The 19,533-nt window shown below is 43.8% G+C and overlaps 1 protein-coding gene across 1 annotated transcript in view; it reads right to left on the minus strand.

Moving 5' to 3' along the window:
• CCDC83 (coiled-coil domain containing 83) overlaps window positions 1–17,128 on the minus strand; it is a 29,656-nt gene extending 12,528 nt beyond the window's left edge. Inside the window, exons 1-6 of the mRNA XM_070944036.1 lie at window positions 17,031–17,128; window positions 10,887–10,971; window positions 10,063–10,231; window positions 9,260–9,427; window positions 5,237–5,328; window positions 3,112–3,180 (exon numbers count right to left, since the gene is read on the minus strand). Of these exons, the coding sequence (XP_070800137.1) occupies window positions 3,112–3,180; window positions 5,237–5,328; window positions 9,260–9,427; window positions 10,063–10,231; window positions 10,887–10,971; window positions 17,031–17,128 (681 nt within the window). The remainder of the gene's footprint in view (window positions 1–3,111; window positions 3,181–5,236; window positions 5,329–9,259; window positions 9,428–10,062; window positions 10,232–10,886; window positions 10,972–17,030) is intronic.
• Window positions 17,129–19,533: the final 2,405 nt, after the last annotated feature.

Below are 19,533 nucleotides of genomic sequence, written 5' to 3' on the forward strand. Positions count from 1 at the left end.
AGGTCGGTGGATGGAGCCTCCCGCCAGTTTCATTACCGGTTCTTGCGAACCGGTCTGAACCGGGGGCAACCCACCACTGATGTAAATGATGGTAGAAAGTATGGCCTCGTCCAAGGAATGAATATTTGTCAAAAGAAGCAAAAACAGCTGAGTATAACAGCAAACATCTCTCACCTTGTTATAGGGAAGTGACAGTTAAACGCAGTGGGAATACATTACTTAAAAACTGTATAAGCGATACAGTTTGTGCCAATACGGGTAGTAACGAGGCACTAGCGAGCGATCTTCCCAGCTTTGACTGCTCCCTCGACTCCGCTGTGCTTTAACGAGGCGCTAGCGTGTGAAACGATTTCCATGCTTTGCTCCGACTCTCAGCTGTTCTTTAGAAGCTTTTGTTCAGCCCTAACTAGGCGATAGCCGAGTGAAGCGATCTCCTCCCCCCACCCCAGCTTTGCCTGCTTTTCTCATTGCTGCTTCCTCTCAGCTGTGCCTTAGAAGCTGTTTTTTATCCCCAAGCAGAGGATTAAAAAAACCAGCAAACTAATGTGCTGAAGCTGACTAGACTAAGGACGCTAGCCAGATGAATACCTGGTAGGCAGATTTCCACCCCCCCCCCATTTTCCTCCCCAAAAACTAAGCTGCGTCTTATACTCCGGTGCGTCTTATACTCCGAAAAATAGGGTAATTAACAAAACATACCGTATTAAGAGGCCTAGGGACTTAGCAGAAATCAGACTGGCTTTCAAGGAGAGAGAAGATCCAGACAGATATAGGAGATGGTATTGGGAGTCAGAATTATTTTAGTTTGCTAATTGACTTTTCAGTTTCTTTTGTCTGCCTCCTGCCTTAATTACTTTGGCTCCCCTTTTCTTCTGCACTCTGCATTAACATTTCTTCCCCCATGATGGGAAGGTTATGTACAGTAAGTAGGTCTGCCAAAACTCCTTTAGCTGGAGATGTTGGGATCTTGGCCAAACCTGCCATCAGAAGGATGGATGTAGCTGCCTCAGGTGATGGATGCTGGAGAAAAGGGGAGCCAGTAGCCCCCCCCCCCACTCCTCCTCCTCCTATTCTTTACTCTTAGGAGCCAAAACCACAGCACTGATTATGTTTACATGTTGCTGGACTGAATATTCAACAATCCAGATGGTGCTGTTGGAAGGGCCCCCTAGTAGAGCCGTCAGGCAAGGCCAGGATCTACACGATGGTTCAAAAGGGAAAAAAATCTCCCTTGGGTTAATGCCTTGGTAATCCCACGAACACATCCGTACATGCTGTAGTCCTCAATTTAGAACCACGACTGAGCCCAAAATTTATGTTGCTAAGCAGGGGTGGGTTCTAATTTTTTTTACTACCGGTTCTGTGGGCGTGGCTTATTTTGTGGATGTGGCTTGGAGGTCATGTGACTAGATGGGCGTGGCTAGCTGGTCAGAGTCATTTCTGGAAGGTCCTCGCACTTACGACCAGTCCTTGCACTTACGACCCGACTCATTTGTTTGCTTTTAACACTGATCAGCTGTAGGACGGCCCTTTGAAGCCCCGCGGCAAGAGTTTAAACAGTTTTTTCCCGTCTAGTCATCAGCTGGGACTCAGGAGGCAGCAATAGATTGGGGGTGGGACCAAATAAAAGGTAAGAATAACGTGGGGGGGTTGGAGGGTGGGTGGGCGGGGGGGGGGGGAGAACCGGTTCGGTGACATCATATCGTCACCGCTACCGGCTCGGCTGAACCGGACCGAACCGGGAGGAACCCATCACTGTTGCTAAGGGAGAAATCTGTTGAGTTTTGCTTGATTTTTCTCGCCACATGTGTCAAGTGAATCACTGAAGTTGTTATATTAGTAACCCGGTTGTTAAGTGAATCTGGCTTCCCCCATTGGCTTTTGCTTGTCAGGTCACAAAAAAGGGGAATCCCGTGACCCAGGACATTGCCGCCATCATAAATGTGAGTCAGTTGATGTCAGGCATTTGAATGTAAATCCAATGGCCATGGGGATGCTGCAATGGTCGTAAGTCTGAAAAATGGTCGTAAGTCACTTTTTTCAGTGCTGTTTGAACGGTCACTGCTATAAGTCGAGGACTACCTGTAAGCTTCTTGAAAATTACAAGGAAGCCAATGAAAGCCCTGAGATCTCCTGATGGACTTCTACACTAGTACAGTTAGTCCTCGACTTACGACCACAACGGGGCCCAAACAAGATGCTTTTTAAGTGAGTTGTGTCCCATTTCACGATTTTTTTTGCCACAGATGTCAAACAAAATCCCTGCAGTAGTTCTTAAGCGAATCGTGGAGTTGTTAAGTGCAACTCTGGCTTTCCCCATTGACTTTGTTTGTCCGAAGTTGGCTGGGAAGATTACAAATAGTAATCACACAATCCTGGGAGAGATCAACTGTCATAAATATATGCCAGTTGTCAAGCGTCTGAATTCTTGATTACGTGACCATTGGGATGCTGCAATGGTCGTTAAGTGTGAAAGCCGGTCATAAGTTTCTTTTTTTCAGTGCCGTTGTAACTTTGAACAGTTACTAAACAAATGGTGGTAAATTGAGGATTATCTGTACTAATAAGTTTCTTTCCTGCTTAGGTGATTTTTCAAAAGCAACGAGAACTAGACAAACGTACACCCAATTTAAAATAACATTTTGAGGCACTGTTGTTCAGGTAGCAATAGCAATGACACTTAGACTTATATACCGCTTCATAGTGCTTCACAGCCCTCTCTAAGCGGTTTACACAGTCAGCCTCTTGCCCCCCAACAATCTGGGTCCTCATTTTACTGACCTCAGAAGGATGGAAGGCTGAGTCAACCTCGAGCCATTGAGGATCGAACTCCTGGTAGTGGGCAAAGTCAGCCTCCTATACTGGATTCGAACTACTGGCAGTCAGCAGAGTTAGCCTGCAATGCTGCAATACTGCATTCTAACCACCATGCCTCTAACTATGTGGTTGTAATTTTGCTAGCCTTCATTTCTGTCTTGCAAAACTTAATAGTCAAAATATGGGCCCCGATCCTCAGTTGATCCCTTAGCCTTCTTTCTGCAACCATTCGACCTCCTGGCCAGCAAAGGATCTGCTTTCCATTTGCTTTCTGTCCTGCAGAAATCAACTTACTTCTTCTTTTAGCCATTCGTATTCTTTAATCTCCCTGCGGCTGATCTTGTCAATGTGCTTAACAGCATTCTGGGAAAATAATCCAAGTACCCCAGAATTAAAATTGTATTCTTTACATTGAAGGAAGCAAGAAACACAAAGGTTTAGACAGGATATGTCTAAGGCATATGTCAAAAATGTCACACGATACCAAGTCAGTTTGATGTTTTTCTACACCCGTTAATTTCCCAGAAGATGCTTTTAGCAGCTAATGACATGTTATACAGGTAGTCCTCAATTTATGACCATAATGGAGCCCGCCCATCATGGTCATATAGCATGATGGTCATAAATTGGGTCACCCAACCTGATTTTACAACCTTTTTTTGCAGCTGTTGTTAAGTGAACACTGCGGTTGTAAGGTGACTACTGCGGTCATTAAATGAACGCCACAATCATTAACTGAATTAATGGTTCACTATGGACTGGTTTTGCTGAAATCCGAAGCAAAGGCCAGTTTCTGGTGAAACCGTCATAAAATGTGGTTACTGAGCATCACAAATATGATCACACGACCGTGGGAGGGTCAGTTGTTGAAACTTTGGACCTGGGGGAGGCCTGTCATAATTTTGAACAGTCGTTAAGTCCAGAACTATTTGTATAAAAGCATCATAGTCTTCTAGAATAAAGTGTCAATATTATCCCTAGTGCATTAAACAACATAGCAATAGCACTTAGACTTATATACCACTTCACAGTGCTTTTACAGCCGTCTCTAAGCAGTTTTACAGAGTCAGCCTATTGCCCCCAACAATCTGGGTCCTCATTTTACCCACCTCGGAAGGATGGAAGGCTGAGTTGTCCTTGAGCTTGGTGAGATTTGAATGGCCAAATTGCAGGCAGCCGGCAGGCAGCAGAAGTAGCCTGCAGTACTGCACTTTAACCACTGCGCCACCTTGGCACATCAGCTACTGAAAAGCTCAAAGGAATTTGGTAGTACCTTTTCCAGGTAACAAATGTTCTTAAAAGACATAAGCTTTTATGTTGCATCTTTTTTTATAAGCCTATGAATAAAATTTTATGGCACTGATGGATTCCTCCTGATTTTCGCCACCATAGATAAACACGGCTCTCCCACCAAGTTTACTGAAGCTAAACTTAACATGTAAGCGAAGAGGACGAAAGAATTGCAAAGAAAGAATTGTGTTGCTAAGTGGCTGAAATGTGATTGTGTGACTGCAGGGGTGGTGAGGTAATTGTAATTTTGAGGACTGGTCGTAAGTATCTTTTTTTGAGTCCATTGTAACCTTAAACGGTTGTTAAGTGATTGGTCATAAGCAGTGGTAAAATCTGAACCGGTTTACTACCGGTTTGCTGGCTGTGCATGTGCAGTGCGCCCCACGCACCAAAAGGAGGCATGCGGTAAGTAGAACAGCACGCGAGGGGGGGGGTTATCAGCTGTGGCACACAATCTTTTTTTTACTTTTAAAAGCATTGCTTTTAAAAGGTTGTAGAAAAAATGCTTTTAAATGTAAAAAAAAAAGCCTCTGATGATTGCGCGGCTCAGTTGAGCATGGGGGGGGCGCAGGGATTTTTGCTACCAGTTCTCCGAACCACCGGTCGCCATCACTACCGGATCGGGCGATCCGGTCCGAACCGGGAGCATTTCACCCTTCGTCATAAGTCAAAGCAACTGTATGCCATCCTTTTTGACCTAATTTCTCCCAACTGTGTTAAGATTTCAAGTCCCAGAATTCATCAGTGTGACTGGGGAATTGTGGGAAATTTCTAATGTATCAGGCACGAGCCAGCCATAGGTGGTATTCAGCCGGTTTAGACTGGTTCGGGTGAACCAGTAGCGTAAATTGTGGGTGGACCCGCTCCCCCCCCCCCCCGCCCCAGCTCTATGCTGTCCTATTTAGGCATGTTTTTGAGGCGGGGCACATGTGGGGAAGGCACGCGCACGAGCAAAGTACATGTGCAGAAGGCCGGGCGCACGCACAGAGGTGGGAGCGTACGCTTACATTTCCGGTGCTGGGTGAACTGGTAGGTAAATTATGTGAATTCTACCTCTGGAGCCAAACTCTGAAAAACCAGATGAGGAGATGCCACTAATAGCAAAATGAAATAGCAAAATCAAACATACCTCAGTGGCCCATTCTTTCTTTAACTCCATCTGCCTCAAAGTGGTTTTGTCAATTCTTTCCTTTGCTTCCTCCAAAGAAATCCTAAAAAATTCTTAAAGGGAGAAGAGGGTGGTGAGGAGACAGAATATACAGAAAAGAGATCTATGGTCTATGGCCTTTTTAAGATGCCATCCAGAATGTAAATTACAGGCAGTCCTCAACTTACGACCATAATGGAAGAATATAAGAAATATGCAAGGAACATAAATCCTTCCATTCCCTGCTATTGTGATGACCTGGGGGTGTGACACAAAGGCAACATAGCCAGAGAACCGATATGAGTCCCTTTATTATCACCAACTGTGCCCCCAATGTCCCTTTCAACTCTCCAGCCTGGAGAGAGCTCTTCGACCACCCTTTAATAGTCTTTGGCTGACAATACTTCAGTCCCAAATGTTGTAAACAGAAAACTTTCAACAAAAAATCCAACAAGGCAAGACAAGGTAATTAATCCTGCAGGGCAAGCAAAATAGGGAATTCCAGAAGTAAAGAAGCATGGCAGCAAATCAAACCAGTTGGGAGGATGCCAGGAACTCAGATAAACAGTGAATACGATGAACTCAACATTTGTTTCTGACAACCGCCCCTCCCATTTGCCTCTCCTTTAAACTCCATCACCAGGTGTGCCTTGTGAAGGGAATTGGGGCCCTTTCCTCCCTCGTAAGCCACGCAATCCACGTTGCTCTCTTCTCCGTTCCTCCCTGCCCTGCCTAGGATGAGGAGGGGGTGGGCCTTGGTCTTCATCTGAACCCCCTCTCCGTTTTTCTACCTCTCCCCTGCTTTGTCCAGCCTGACTTTTCCTTTCCCCAGTTTCTTCCATAGCCAACGGATCCAGTCTCTCACTCTCTGTCAGCTGTTCCTCTTCCCCTTCGGATTCAGACTCCGACAGGGGCATGACAACTATCCTGTCAGAGCTGAAGAAGCTACTTGGATGAGACGCAAAACCACAGGTGGTATTCAGCCGGTTTGGACCGGTTCGAGCGATCATGTGATTGCCAATCGCTGTGTTTTTGACGCTGCATGCATGTGCAGACGGTGCGTGTGAGCAAATTGCCATGTTGTTTGACGTCACATACATGTGCGGATGGCGCACAGGAGAAAATTGCCATATTTTGTGACGCCGCACATATATACGGATGGCTCACATTTCCGGTGCTGGGCGAACCGGTTGCTACAGTATGTGAAGCCCACTTCTACACGAAGCATCTTCAAAAAAAAAACCCCAAGAAAGTCCAGTTGCCTGAAAAAGCACCTTCGGTACGACCACAACTGAGCCCAAAAATTATGTCGCTAAGTGAGAAACTTGTTAAGTGAGTTTTATCCCATTTTACAGCATTTCATGCCACAGTTAGTAACACGGTTGTTAAGTAAACCTGACTTCCCCATTGACTTTGCTTGTCGGAAGGTTGCAAAAGTTGATCACGTGACCCTGGGACACTGCAGCCGTCATAAATGTGAGTCAGCTGTCAAGCATTCGAACGTAAATCACGTGACCGTGGGGGTGCTGCAATGGTCGTAAGTGTGAAAAATGGTCATAAGTCACTTTTTCAGTGCCGTTGTGCCATTCGAACGGTCCCTAAATGAACTGTTGTAAGCCGAGGACTAACTGCATTCCTGTTTTTAAATTTTATATGCAATGTTTTATCTCGGCTGTACACCGCCCTGAGTCCCGCAGGAGAAGGGCGGTATAGAAATAAAATAAAATAAATAAAATAAATAAATAAATAAATTCCAGAATTAAAGACAGCAATTCTGGTTTCTCTAAAGTTTGGGTTACCATATAATTCAGCATTACTTGAGCAACAATTGTACAGTCTCTCTCTAAAAACGAAGTGCCAATTTTTGCTCTTTTTGGCCAACACACAAAGCTTTCTTCAACTTAGTCTAGTGCTTCCAGATGTTTTCTTTCCGCTGTTCCCAAAGTTTCCCACCAGCGTGGCCAAGAGGCATACAGGCTCCTGAAACATCTGGAAGACGCTATGTTGATTCAGACCTGTGGTTCTATCTGTCCGGAGTTTCTCCAACTTAAAATCTGGAAATAATTAGGAATGGGAACTTCACACTTGACAATGCACTGAATCGGCCAACTGGCAATACAGAAACAAGTGGGATGAGGTTTCTCTTAGGATATTAAAATTTAGTCGCTGGAACAGTAATGTGTACAATGGGCCAGAGCACACCGTTGTAGCTGATTGATTGGAGAGAGCTGGCTTCTGAGGCAATCTATGTTGTGATTGGTTGCTTTGGGTGCAAAGGGGGAGTATTGTGGCTTGTCAGCCGCCGGCCCCTCCAGCAGCTGAATCAGAGGAGGAGGCAGTGTGGGAGTCAGAGTCAGCATCAAGGCAACCTGAGAGCTCCGAGGGGGAAGAGAGAATGGAGCTGGCAGAGAGAGATCAGCCATCGGTCAGCCCTCAGATGGAGAGTCAACAGCCCCCAGGTCTGGAGCAGTGGTGGGTTCCTCCCGGTTCGGTCCGGTTCGGCCAAGCCGGTAGCGGTGACGATATGACATCACCGAACCGGTTCTCCCCCCCGCCCTCCCACCCCCCCACCCCCCCATGTTATTCTTACCTTTTATTTGGTCCCACCCCCAATCTATCGCTGCCTCCTGAGTCCCAGCTGATGACTAGAGGGAAAAAAACTGTTTAAACTCTTGCCGCGGGGCTTCAAAGGGCCGTCCTACAGCTGATCAGTGTTAAAAGCAAACAAATGAGTCGGGTCGTAAGTGCGAGGACTGGTCGTAAGTGTGAGGACCTTCCAGAAATGACTCTGACCAGCTAGCCACGCCCACCTAGTCACATGACCTCCAAGCCACACCCACAAAATAAGCCATGCCCACAGAACCGGTAGTAAAAAAATTTAGAACCCACCCCTGGTCTGGAAGTGGCTGATTAAGAAGAGGAGGAACAGCTGGGTCCAGTGCCTGATGTGCGGATGCGCAGAAGGCAGAGAGGAGAGGAGAGCAATGGAAATCTATGGGCTGATCCTTGGAACGGAAGAGGCACCACTGCTAGCGAAGCCCCACCCTAGCCCTGGGGCTAAAAGGCAGGGGGCGGAGATGAATAGATGTGGCAGACAACTATTCATCTCCCCTGCTGGACAGACTTGTTAGCCTGAGGTGAAAGAGGAACTTTTTGCCGGGGCTGCTGGTGCTCCTAATAAAGGAATCATTGATTTAACTTCAGAGGGTTTGTCGTGTTTGGGGAGCTGGGTCAGAACAGGGAGTCTCCCTTTTTTCTCGCCTTTTTCTTTAGGATGCTCTGTATGCCACTTGATTTACCTCACGATATTCCTGTGTCCCTCACTATCTTGTCTGCTGCGGCTATAAATGTTAAATATATTTATTTAAATAAAACGACAAGTTTGAGCGTCAGTGTCTCAGACGAACAGCAGATGGCCGCAAAGGATATAAATCTTTCCATTGTCCGCTACTCAGTCAGAACTGAAGAAGTTTCTTGGATGAGAAGCGGAATGTCTTCTAGCAAAAGAAAGTCCAGTTCAGGAGTGGGCTGCTAGGGGTTCGGGAGAACCTCTAACTAAAATTCTATGCAGTTCAGAGAACCCACAAATCCCACTCCTGGCTGGCTCCGCCCACCCCACCCCTCCCCTCCCAGGAGTCCTCATGCAGCCTGTTTTGGATGCAGTTAAGTGCAGGGCACGCGCGGAGGCTTGGGGAGGATGAAAAACGGGCCTACCGGAAGTTCCAGAAGGCAAAGGGCCTCCGAAGCCTGGGGAGGCCGATTTTGCCCTCCTAGAGGCTCGAGGAAAGCCTCCAGAGTCCAGGGAGGGCAAAAATGCCCTCCCATGGTGCAGGAGGCCGACTAGGCCACACCCACCATGGCCATGCCCACCCAGCAACTGGGCAGAGAATCCCTTGCTAAAAGTTTTGAAGCCAGTTGCCTTTTGAAAAAACACCTTTGGGACAACATGACCTGAATGTGATAGTTTGAAACCGACGTCTTAGTAGGCCTCTTACAGACCCTTACCTGTCATTTCTTCAAGATCTTCCTTCAACTTTTTAATATCCTGTTCCAAGAACCGAATCTGATTTCCATGTTCGCTGCTTCCCACGTTTTTGTAGGCGGTCCAGTAGTCAATTTCGGTTTGTTTTTGGACAAGTTTCTGTTCAACATAATGTATCTGGAAACGCATATCTAGGGCAAGGCAACAAGGCATCATTTTCAGTACAGTTATAGTAATAGTAACAGTGGTTGTTTTATAAAAAGTATGGATAAATACAGGGACACCAGTATTTATATTGGACCTCAATACACCAACTTCCAAACCAATTAACATCATTTGCATCTTGACTTCCTTCACAAATGATGCGGTTTTGTTTTTATTTTTAATTTTACATTTACCGTATTTTTCGGAGTATAAGACACACCTTTGTTTTTGGGGAGGAAAATAAGCAAAAAGCTGATTGGCAGGTGGATCGGCCTCCCAGAATACCCCCAATCAGCTGTTCCCAGAGGTGAATTTTAGCAACAGGTTCGTTGGTTGTGAGCTCTGTGTCTTGATTTTTTTCCAGCCTCTGAAATTTCTGAAACTCTGTTTCAGAAAAAACTTTTTTTTCTGCCTCTGAAAGCCTCCAAAACAGAGCTTCAGAAAAAAAGCCTCTGAGGCTTTTTTTCTGAAGCTCTGTTTGAAGACTTTTTTTCTGAAGCTTCATTTCTGAGGCTTTTTTCAGCCTCTGAAACCTCCGTTTGAGAAGCTGGGCGGAGCTACATTAGGAGTATAAGATGCACCCAGATTTTCACCCTCTTTTTTGGGGAGAAGTGCAGCTCACCTCTGATAAGTTTCTCCTGATCTTTGATGTACTGCCATTTGGCCATCATGGCTTTCTCGACATCATCCCGAGTAACGATTTCTACTTTTTCGAGCTCTTTCTCCTGCTCCTTCAGGGCCGTCAGCAGGGCTCGGATGTGTTCGATCTGTTCATATTTGAGTTGCTGATTCTGGTGGCAGGAGAGAGAAGGCGTACTTTTGATGGTTTGCAAAAAGCGAAGGATTGTGCAACTTATCCAGGTATTGGGCAAGCAAAACCATCCGACGTCAATAGCTATTTTAGAACAACGTTCAGTTGTCCTGTGGTGATTCTGGGGGAAATAAAGGATGCCCTTTGGGCTTTATTTATTTATTTAGCATACACTTATTTATACGGCGACCTTTCTCACCAATGGGGCTTCCAACGCCACCGTTAAACATTCCACAACTATCTAAAATCAATTGCTTTAATAATAGACACAATTATTAGACATTTACGTGAGGTAAAAGCAGGTACGTGAGGAACTGATCCTCTATTCTCCTACATTACAAACAGGTCAGGGGTGGTAATTACTTACCTTCGCTACCAGTTCGCAAATGAGAGCATCCATGCTTGCTTTGCACACGCTTGACACCTCTGCACATGCGCAGGATCTTCTGCGCATGCGCAAAGCGTCAAAAACAGGAGGTGATGACCTCCGGGCGGGTGGGCGGAGCCTCCTGCAGCCACCGCTACCGGTTTGCCCGAACCGGATAGACCCAGCTGAATATCACCACTGAAACAGGTGTTCCGTAACTAAGACTGAGTCCCTCCTGAACCTCAAGGAAGTTCATTTGCTTGCTTACTCTTTCTTTGCTTCTCTCATTCTCGGCTTCCAGTAACCTGATTTCACCCAGTAGCTGATCAATGGTATCTTCCTTTATCTGAATTCTGAAAGTAATTAAACACAAAAAATAAGCTGTCATGCTTTCGGAAAGTACACGCTCTCTTTGCAAGGAAAGATAGAACACAAGTGGAGGAAACAGGTTGAACCTTCGAATTCTTTGCTTCAAGTTTCATTCAAGGGTTGGTTTGTGGTTATTTTACCGCCATATTTATCATTTCCACAATGCAAATGAAGGTACCGGTAAGTGATAAAAATGAGGTCATTTGCATTGACATCCTCTCTGACTGAAATGGACCACCAAGAGTAAGGGCTACTCTGTCTTCCCAGCTGGTCTACTAAACCAGATTTTCCCGTCAATTGCTTAATCTCCATGAGCTGGAAGCACACATTTAGTGATGGTTTAATCAAGCGTTTAACAGCTATTTTCACAGGTTTTCCCATTATTGTATCCCAAAGAAGCTGACAACTAGCAGTTCCTATCCCATTTCTTGGTAGTTTTATGTAGAATGGGGAAAAAAATAAGATAAATCAGAAATGCGCCTCCAAAGTAGACATAATCATGGGAAGAACAGTTTTCTGCCACTTTTTCACTTCTCAGTGTACTAAAGCAGAGGTCCTCTAACTTGACAACATTAAGACTTGTGGACTTCAACTCCCAGAATGACTGGCTGAGGAATTCTGGAAATTGAAGTCCACAACTGCCAACTGGGTTGTAGTTCCTAGTAGGGCCTTGTTTTGTGTGTACCATCTAGGACTTGGAGCGATCATGAAGTTTGAGTTTGATCATGGACTTTTGAGTTTCATCATGGAGGGGACAGAATTAATTAATCCAGTGGCCAGCAAAGGCAATTGAGATGTCATTCCTAGCAGGGCCTTATTTTGTGTGTACCATCTAGGATTTAGAGTGATCATGGAGGGGTAAGGATTAAGTGGTGTGGTGGCCTAGAGGTGGAGCTCTTGCCTCATAATCAGGAGGCTGTGAGTTTGATCCTGGGTAAAGGTAGATATTTCTCTTTTTGGGCACAATGAGAATATATCTGCTGAACAAAAACTCCACATTGGCAACAGGAATTTCACTGTGCCCTCAAAACCCTGTTGTTCCGCCAGGCCGGGCTATCAATGTAAAGATTTTAATTGGTTTTAAATATGGGATTTTAAATTTGGGGGTTTTATAATTGAGCCAATTATTTAATAATTTTAATTATTTTTAAATTTTGTCTGTGTTTGTGCTTTTAATCAGGCTGTACACTGCCCTGAGTCCTTCGGGAGAAAGGTGGTATAGAAATAAAATTAATAAAATAATAAATAAATAAATAAGGAAGGGCATCCGGCCATTAACCCAGACTCCACCCCGCAAAGGATCATGGGGTCATTAAAAGATTATGATGATGGAGGGATAAGGATTAGTTAACCTAATGGTCAGCTGGGGAATTATTTTAACCCAGTCCAGACTGGGGCTAAATCTAACCAGGTTCAATGGTTATTCAGTTGGATCTTTGACTCTGCTTATTTATTTACAGATCAACATTCTATGCAGTGGTGAAATCCAAATTTTTTTTACTACCGGTTCTGTGAGCGTGGTTTGGTGGGCGTTGTATGGTTTGGTGGCATGGCAGGGGAAGGATACTGCAAAATCTCCATTCCCACCTCACTCCAGAGGAAGGATACCGCAAAATCCCCATTCCTTCCTCACTCCAGGGGAAGGATACTGCAAAATCTCCATTCCCACCCCACTCTGGGGCCAGCCAGAGGTGATATTTGCCGGTTCTCTGAACTACTCAAAATTTCCGCTACCGGTTCTCCGAACTGCTCAAAATTTCCGCTACCGGTTCTCCAGAACCTGCCAGAATCTGCTGGATTTCACCCCTGATTCTATGCCTGTTGAGTCTCTTGCCCAGTGAGGCAAAAATACTATAGAAAAACAATTTTCAAACTTTTTCAGGCTGCGAAAATAGTTAGAAAAAATATAATCACAGAATTCTTGACCAAGAGGTAAAGTTCTAGAAAAAAATGGGTTGAGTTTTGAGTGAACTTTTTTTCTGTCTGCGTCTCTTATGAAATTCCATCAAGTTTATGTGAAACCTATAAGTTCCCTGCTGTAAGAATATATTTCCCATAATATGGGTTGATTTATTTGTAACCAAACGATGAAGTCATCACGAAAAAATGTCAGTGACTACTGTATATCAAGTGCAAGCTCTATTTTTAACTGTCAGTGTTTAAATTTTGTGCATTTTTTCCCTCCTGCCTGCTCTACGTAATGGCTACCAGCGATCTTGGATAGGAGAAATAATTTCCATCACTGTGAGTGAACCACATGTTATAATTCCCCTTTTCCCTTTAGCACTCCCCTCTTAAGTGTTGTATACACATTGGCTCGCTAAATTAAAATATTTACTCTAGCTTCAAAACCCTTTATTATCTTCATGTATATTCTGCCGATTTGTAATTTGGCTTTCCTGAGATTAGATTTCCCCTCTGTTCCATCGGTTCAGTCTTAGAGACTAAACTTAGCATAATAAAGATGGTTTTGAATTGTCAATCTTATTTTTGACTGGATTGGAAGCTTACATGACGCTATTCCTTCTATGCATAAGTCTAAGCCAGGGGTCAGCAACCTGCGGCTCTGGAGCCGCATGTGGCTCTTTCATCCCTCTGCTGTGGCTCCCTGTCGCCAGTCGGCACCACAATTTTGTGGGGGGGGAGCAGGGCATTCCAGGAGGAGACACTATGGGCGAGCTTTCAGGTCAGCCCACAATTGATAGGGTTAGGATTAGTAGAGGAAAAAGGACGCCATGCTAAGAGGAGATTCTATGGTGGGGGAACCGGACTTCCAGTCAGCTCCAGAATTGAATGGGGGCCTTCCAGTTAGGACCTTTGTGGCTCTTTGAGTGTTTAAGGTTGCCGACCCCTGGTCTAAGCACTTGGAGAAAATATTAGATATAAACCTAATGGATTTAATGGCACTTAGATCATTAGAGATGAGTACTCTGTCAAGGACCTTGGAGTACTCATCTCTAATGATCTAAGTGCCACTGTAACAACATTGCCAAAAAGGCATTAAGAGTTGTTAACCTAATCTTGCGTAGCTTCTTCTCTGGTAGTAGTATACTGCTAGCTAGAGCATACAAAACATTTGCTAGACCAATTCTTGAATACAGCTCATGTGTTTGGAACCCGCACTGCATATCGGATATTAATATCATTGAAAGAGTCCAGAGATATTTCACGAGAGAGTCCTCCACTTCTCCGCTCACAACAGAATACCTTATGCCACCAGAGTTGAAATTTTGGGCTTAGACACGCCGCCTTCGGTCTGAGCTAAGCGTAGTACATAAAATTATCTACTACAATGTCCTACCTGTCAGTGACTACTTCAGCTTCAACCACAACAATACACGAGTACACAATAGATACAAACTTAAAGTGAACCGCTCCAGACTCGATTGCAGAAAATATGACTTCAGTAACAGAGTGGTCAATGCCTGGAATGCACTACCTGACTCTGTGGTTTCATCCCCAAACCCCCAAAACTTTAACCTTAGACTGTCTACTGTCGACCTCACCCCATTCCTAAGAGGTCTATAAGGGGCGTGCATAAGTGCACCAGCGTGCCTACCATCCCTGTCCTAATGTCTCCTTTTATTCATATCCATTTCATGTATTCATAATCATGTTTATACTTATATATGTTTTCTAATACGTGCTTGACAAAATAAAGAAATTAATAAAATAAAATAAAATAATGGAAATCCATCAAGGGAAATTCTCACTAACAGCTCAAGGAAAGCTTAGCATGATTACTGGGCATAGAAATTTAATTGACTATCAAACAATAAAGTAACCCTGAAAAATGGCAGATGGGAGAAGACAAAAATTAATGAAATGGTCTGCAAGAGGGCATAGATGAACGGCAAGATGCATGAATAGGAAGGAACATGTTACAACTGTCATCCTAATAATCAATCACTGAAAAAAGTAGAGATAGTCCTTGATTTACAACCAGTAGCATAGCAACTACAGGTAGTCCTCACAAGAATTTGTTTAGTTTGAAGTTTCAACACCATTGGAAAAAAAGGAACTTATGACCATTTTTCACACTTACAACTATTGCAGCATTCCCAAGGTCATATAATCAAAATTAGGATGCTAGGCAACTGACTCACACTTATGACATTTGCAGCGTCATGTGACCCCTTTTGTGACCTTCTGACAAGCAAAGTCAATGGGGAAGTCAGGTTCTGTTAGGAAATGACTTATTACCTAACTTGTTGGGCTGGCAATATATAAACCCTCAATATAGCTGTAAGACTGCTGTATTGCATCATACTGTGTCCTGATTGGTTAGTTCTGTAGCCAATCTCCTTAAGAGGGAGATAGAAACATGGTTTGTTTCTCTTTGCTGTTTTTGCTCTCTGATATCTCTGTGTGCTACTGTTTGCAAATCCAGAAGAACTGTTTATTGTGAATGACTACGGCGACTGGTAAGAAGACTTTGTTATTGGATTATCCCTGGACTGTCGTTTTGCTATCTCCTGCTTTATTGGACTGTGCCTTTCCTGAAAGTAAACACAACTCAGTGTATCTGTGTGTTGGCTGTGTTTATTCGTAACTGCTCTCAATTGCTTTCATGTGCACACCCTTGCTACTCAAGGGTTACTCTGCGAATTCCTTAACAGGTTCACTTAACAACCGTGCTACTAATTTAACAACTGCAGTGATTTGTTTAAAGCTGTGGCAAGAAAGGTCATAAAATGGGGCAAAAGTCACTTAACAAGTTTCTCATTTAGCAACATAAATTCTGGGCTCAATTGTGGTCGTATGTCAAGGACTACCTACATTCAAAGTTCTGATAGCCGTCCACCCTCCCTGTAGTCACATGACCACATTTTGGATGCTTTGACAACCGGCCTGCATTCATGGCTATTTGCAGCATCCCAGTCATTGTGACATCTTGCAGTGGGGTTGGACTAGAAGACCTCGAAGGTCCCCTCCAACTCTGTTATTCTGATAGTTTTTAAAAACAGCAGAAAATGGAATGTTTTTGATGGCATTCGGTCATCCTGTGATTTACAATGATATTTTTTGCTGGAAGAAATTTTTTTTCCAGTAAAAAACATATTTTTTAAAAAAAATTCTGTAAAAGTAAATAATTGGTATTTACTTCTAGTTTCTGACAAAAACAAAACAAAAATGCCATTGAATAGAATCGGTTCACTTAAGGACCATCATGTTCTTTTAAGGACTGTTGCATGTGTTTTGATAACCATGGCATTTGTTTAATGGCCAAAGTGTTTGTTTAACAACCACTGGCAAAAAAAGGGTAATAAAAGCATGACTTAACTGTAATTCCAGGCTCAATTACAGTCATAAGTCAAGGACTTCCTCTATAGATCTATTCCTGCCATTTTATAAATTAAACTGGATCAGAGGTGGGATTCAGCCGGTTCGGACTGATTCGTCCGAACCAGTAGCGGAAATCGCGGCTGGGTCCACCAACCCACCCACCCGCCCTGGCTCTATGCCATCCTATTTAGGCACGTTTTTGAGGCTAGGCGCATGTACGGAAGGCACGCGCACCGGCAAACCACATGCACAGAAGGCTGGATGCTCACATTTGTGAACTGGTAGGGAAAGTAAGTGAATACCACCCCTGAACTGGATAGGGAATAGTTGTTGTAGTATTACTACATCCCCCTCAGGAATGAAATCCAGCAGGTTCTGACAGGTTCTGGAGAACTGGTAGCGGAAATTTTGAGCAGTTCGGAGAACCGGTAGCAGAAATTTTGAGTAGTTTGGAGAACCGGCAAATACCACCTCTGGCTGGCCCCAGAGTGGGTGGGAATGGAGATTTTGTAATATCCTTCCCCCAGGAGTGGGGAGGGAATGGAGATTTTGCAGTATCCTTCCCCTGCCACACCCACCAAGCCATGCTCACCAAGCCACGCCCACTAAGCCCCGCCACGCCCACCACACCACGCCCACAGAACCGGTAGTAAAAAAAATTGGATTTCATCACTGATCCCCCTGCCCCCAAACTAGGTAGTCAGTTCACTAAATAGAGCTAAAGTAAAATTTTGAATTTTTTATGACTTATACATACTGAAATGCCAATAGGGCTTCTGGAAAATAGGTTCTAGGCTCTTTGGGTATTTGTGAGGTCCCTTTTTTCTTCTTCTCTTTCTTCTTTTCCTTTGCCATGGCTTGTCTTTATGAGGTCAAACAAATCTAGAGGGCAAGAAAGATATTAAATTAAGACATTACATACAGTAGTGTTCAAAATTGTGGAAACCTTTTGGGAAAAGTGTATTTTTGAGGTTTGATGGCTAATAACACCACTTTTTGGGGGGAGAGTTTCAAGATAATCCTATTCCACTGCTGGAATGGCCTGGGAATAGCCCAGATCTTAACCCAATGGAAAATCTATGGAGCCGACTAAAGAAACTTGTTAGTTAGAAGCGACTCAGCAATAAAACCCAGTTAATCGAAGCCATCATTCAATCTTGGTTTCACATTAGAACAGCTGCATAACTAAAAGGCTTGGTTCACTCCATGGGAAGACATTGTAAGGCTGTAATTCATGCTAAAGGTTACCCAACTAAGTATTAACTGACATGATAATTTTTGTACATCTAGTTTTTTCTATGGTGATCATTTTTGTACATCTCGTTTTTTCTACATGTTTCCCTACATGTTTTCTTCTTTATACTGTAACTGCTATTCTAATAGCAAATCCTTCATAAAAGTGATTGCATTACATTCTTGATTAAATTATCTTTCCATTGATGTATAATTTTATGGTACCACTCCCCCCAAAAAATGGTGTTATTAACTAATTTTAGAAAATACACTTTTCCCAAAAGGTTTCCATAATTTTGGCCACTACTGTAAACAGTGGGCAGATGATTCCAATAGAATCTTACACAGATTTCTGAAAAATCTGTTCTAGTAGGTTTATTAATACTGATTTCCTGACAATGTGGTATAGACAGCAGCCTAAATAATAATTTATTTATCTAGATTTTCTCGTTGTCTTTATAACAGTTCTAAGAGAAAGGCTTATTTATCAATTGAAAGTTAAGTTTTGGAAATGTTTATGGGGATTCTCAGTCATCCAGGTCACAGTTGTCCCAAAGGTGCATTTTCAATCGGCAACCAAACCGATTTTTCCTTGAAGACTTTTCACTTCTCATCCAAGAAGCTTCTTCCGTTCTTTTTCAGAACTGAAGAAGCTTCTTGGATGAGAAGCGAAACATTTTCAAGGGGAAAAAAACCCCAAGAAAATCCAGTTGCCTTTTGAAAAAGCACCTTTTGGTAAGTTTTGGAAAGCAAATCTCTAGCAAGTGCAAACTTTAATTATCACAGCTTTTGGTTGAATAAACATTTGCAACCCACTTTAATCAGAAGAGTTGAGCAAAAGACGTAATTGTTAATTCAGAACTGATATGTTAATATCAATAAGGAATAACAAAAGATGACACTGTTATAATGTAAAACAGGTTTTTGTATAACTTCAAAACACCCAGATTTTCCCCACCCCCCACTAATGAATTCCTTCTATCCAAGCTAAAATGAAAGAAGATAAAACTTTTACTCTGTCAAGCTTTTGAAGATTTAAAATCGCTGAAATCTGGGATAAAAAAAAATAGAAAGCAAATTCGTATTTCTGGCTTGTATATGTGAAAGAAGGTGCATTTTTCAAAAATTCTTTGATTTCTTTCCGATTCCTTCATTACTGGAGGCTTTTAAAAAGAGACTGGACAGTCATTTTTCCAGAATGATATTGTACCATGATGACGAACCGTGATGGCGACCCACCGATATGGCTCATCGTGCCACCGGTGGCACGTGTGCCACCGGTGGCACGATGAGCCATATCGGTGGGCACGCAAGAATTGCCCTAGTTCAGCTCCGGCACGTATGCGCACACCAGCCAGCTGAATTTTGGGCCTTCCATGCCCACCGGAAGTCAGCAAACAGTCTGTTTCTGGCCTCCTGAGGGCCTCCAGGGGAGGGAAGGCCCGTTTTTTCGCTCTCCCCAGGCTCCAGAGGCTTTCTAGTTCCCACCAGAAGTCAGCAAACAGTCTGTTTCCGGCCTCCTGAGGGCCTCCAGGGGGGTGGGGAAGGCCGTTTTCACCCTCCCTAGGCTCCAATAAAGCCTCTGGAGCCTGAGGAGGGCGAAAAATGGGCCTACCGGGCCATCACGTGCCAAAAGCAGGGGGAACTCAGTGGGGTCATGTGGGCATGCACAGGGGGGTGGGGTGCATTGAATTATGGGTGTAGGCACGCACGTGTGTGACACCCCCGCACTCCCCTCACTTTTGGCACGCAACGGCAAAAAGTTTAGCCATCACTGGTATAGGATCTCCGGGGGGGGGTTGGACTAGAAGACCTCCAGGGTCTCTTCCAGCTCTGTTATCCTGTTCTGTTCTTCTTCTCAGTCTTTAAGACGTCCATTTAATGATTTCAGAATACTCTGGCTCTTTAATTTTGGCTGTTGTTCCCAGTTCTTTATTTGTGCTAAAGAACAATCCAAAACTCAAACAGAAATCCTTGTTTCTAGAATTGGGATGCGCTTCCCTTTAAAAATATTTTTTTCCCAATTA

The sequence above is a fragment of the Pituophis catenifer genome, unplaced genomic scaffold, assembly GCF_029215685.1.
Source record: "Pituophis catenifer annectens isolate HBS135680 unplaced genomic scaffold, rPitCat1.0.hap2 SCAF_4, whole genome shotgun sequence".
Classification (NCBI taxonomy): domain Eukaryota; kingdom Metazoa; phylum Chordata; class Lepidosauria; order Squamata; family Colubridae; genus Pituophis; species Pituophis catenifer.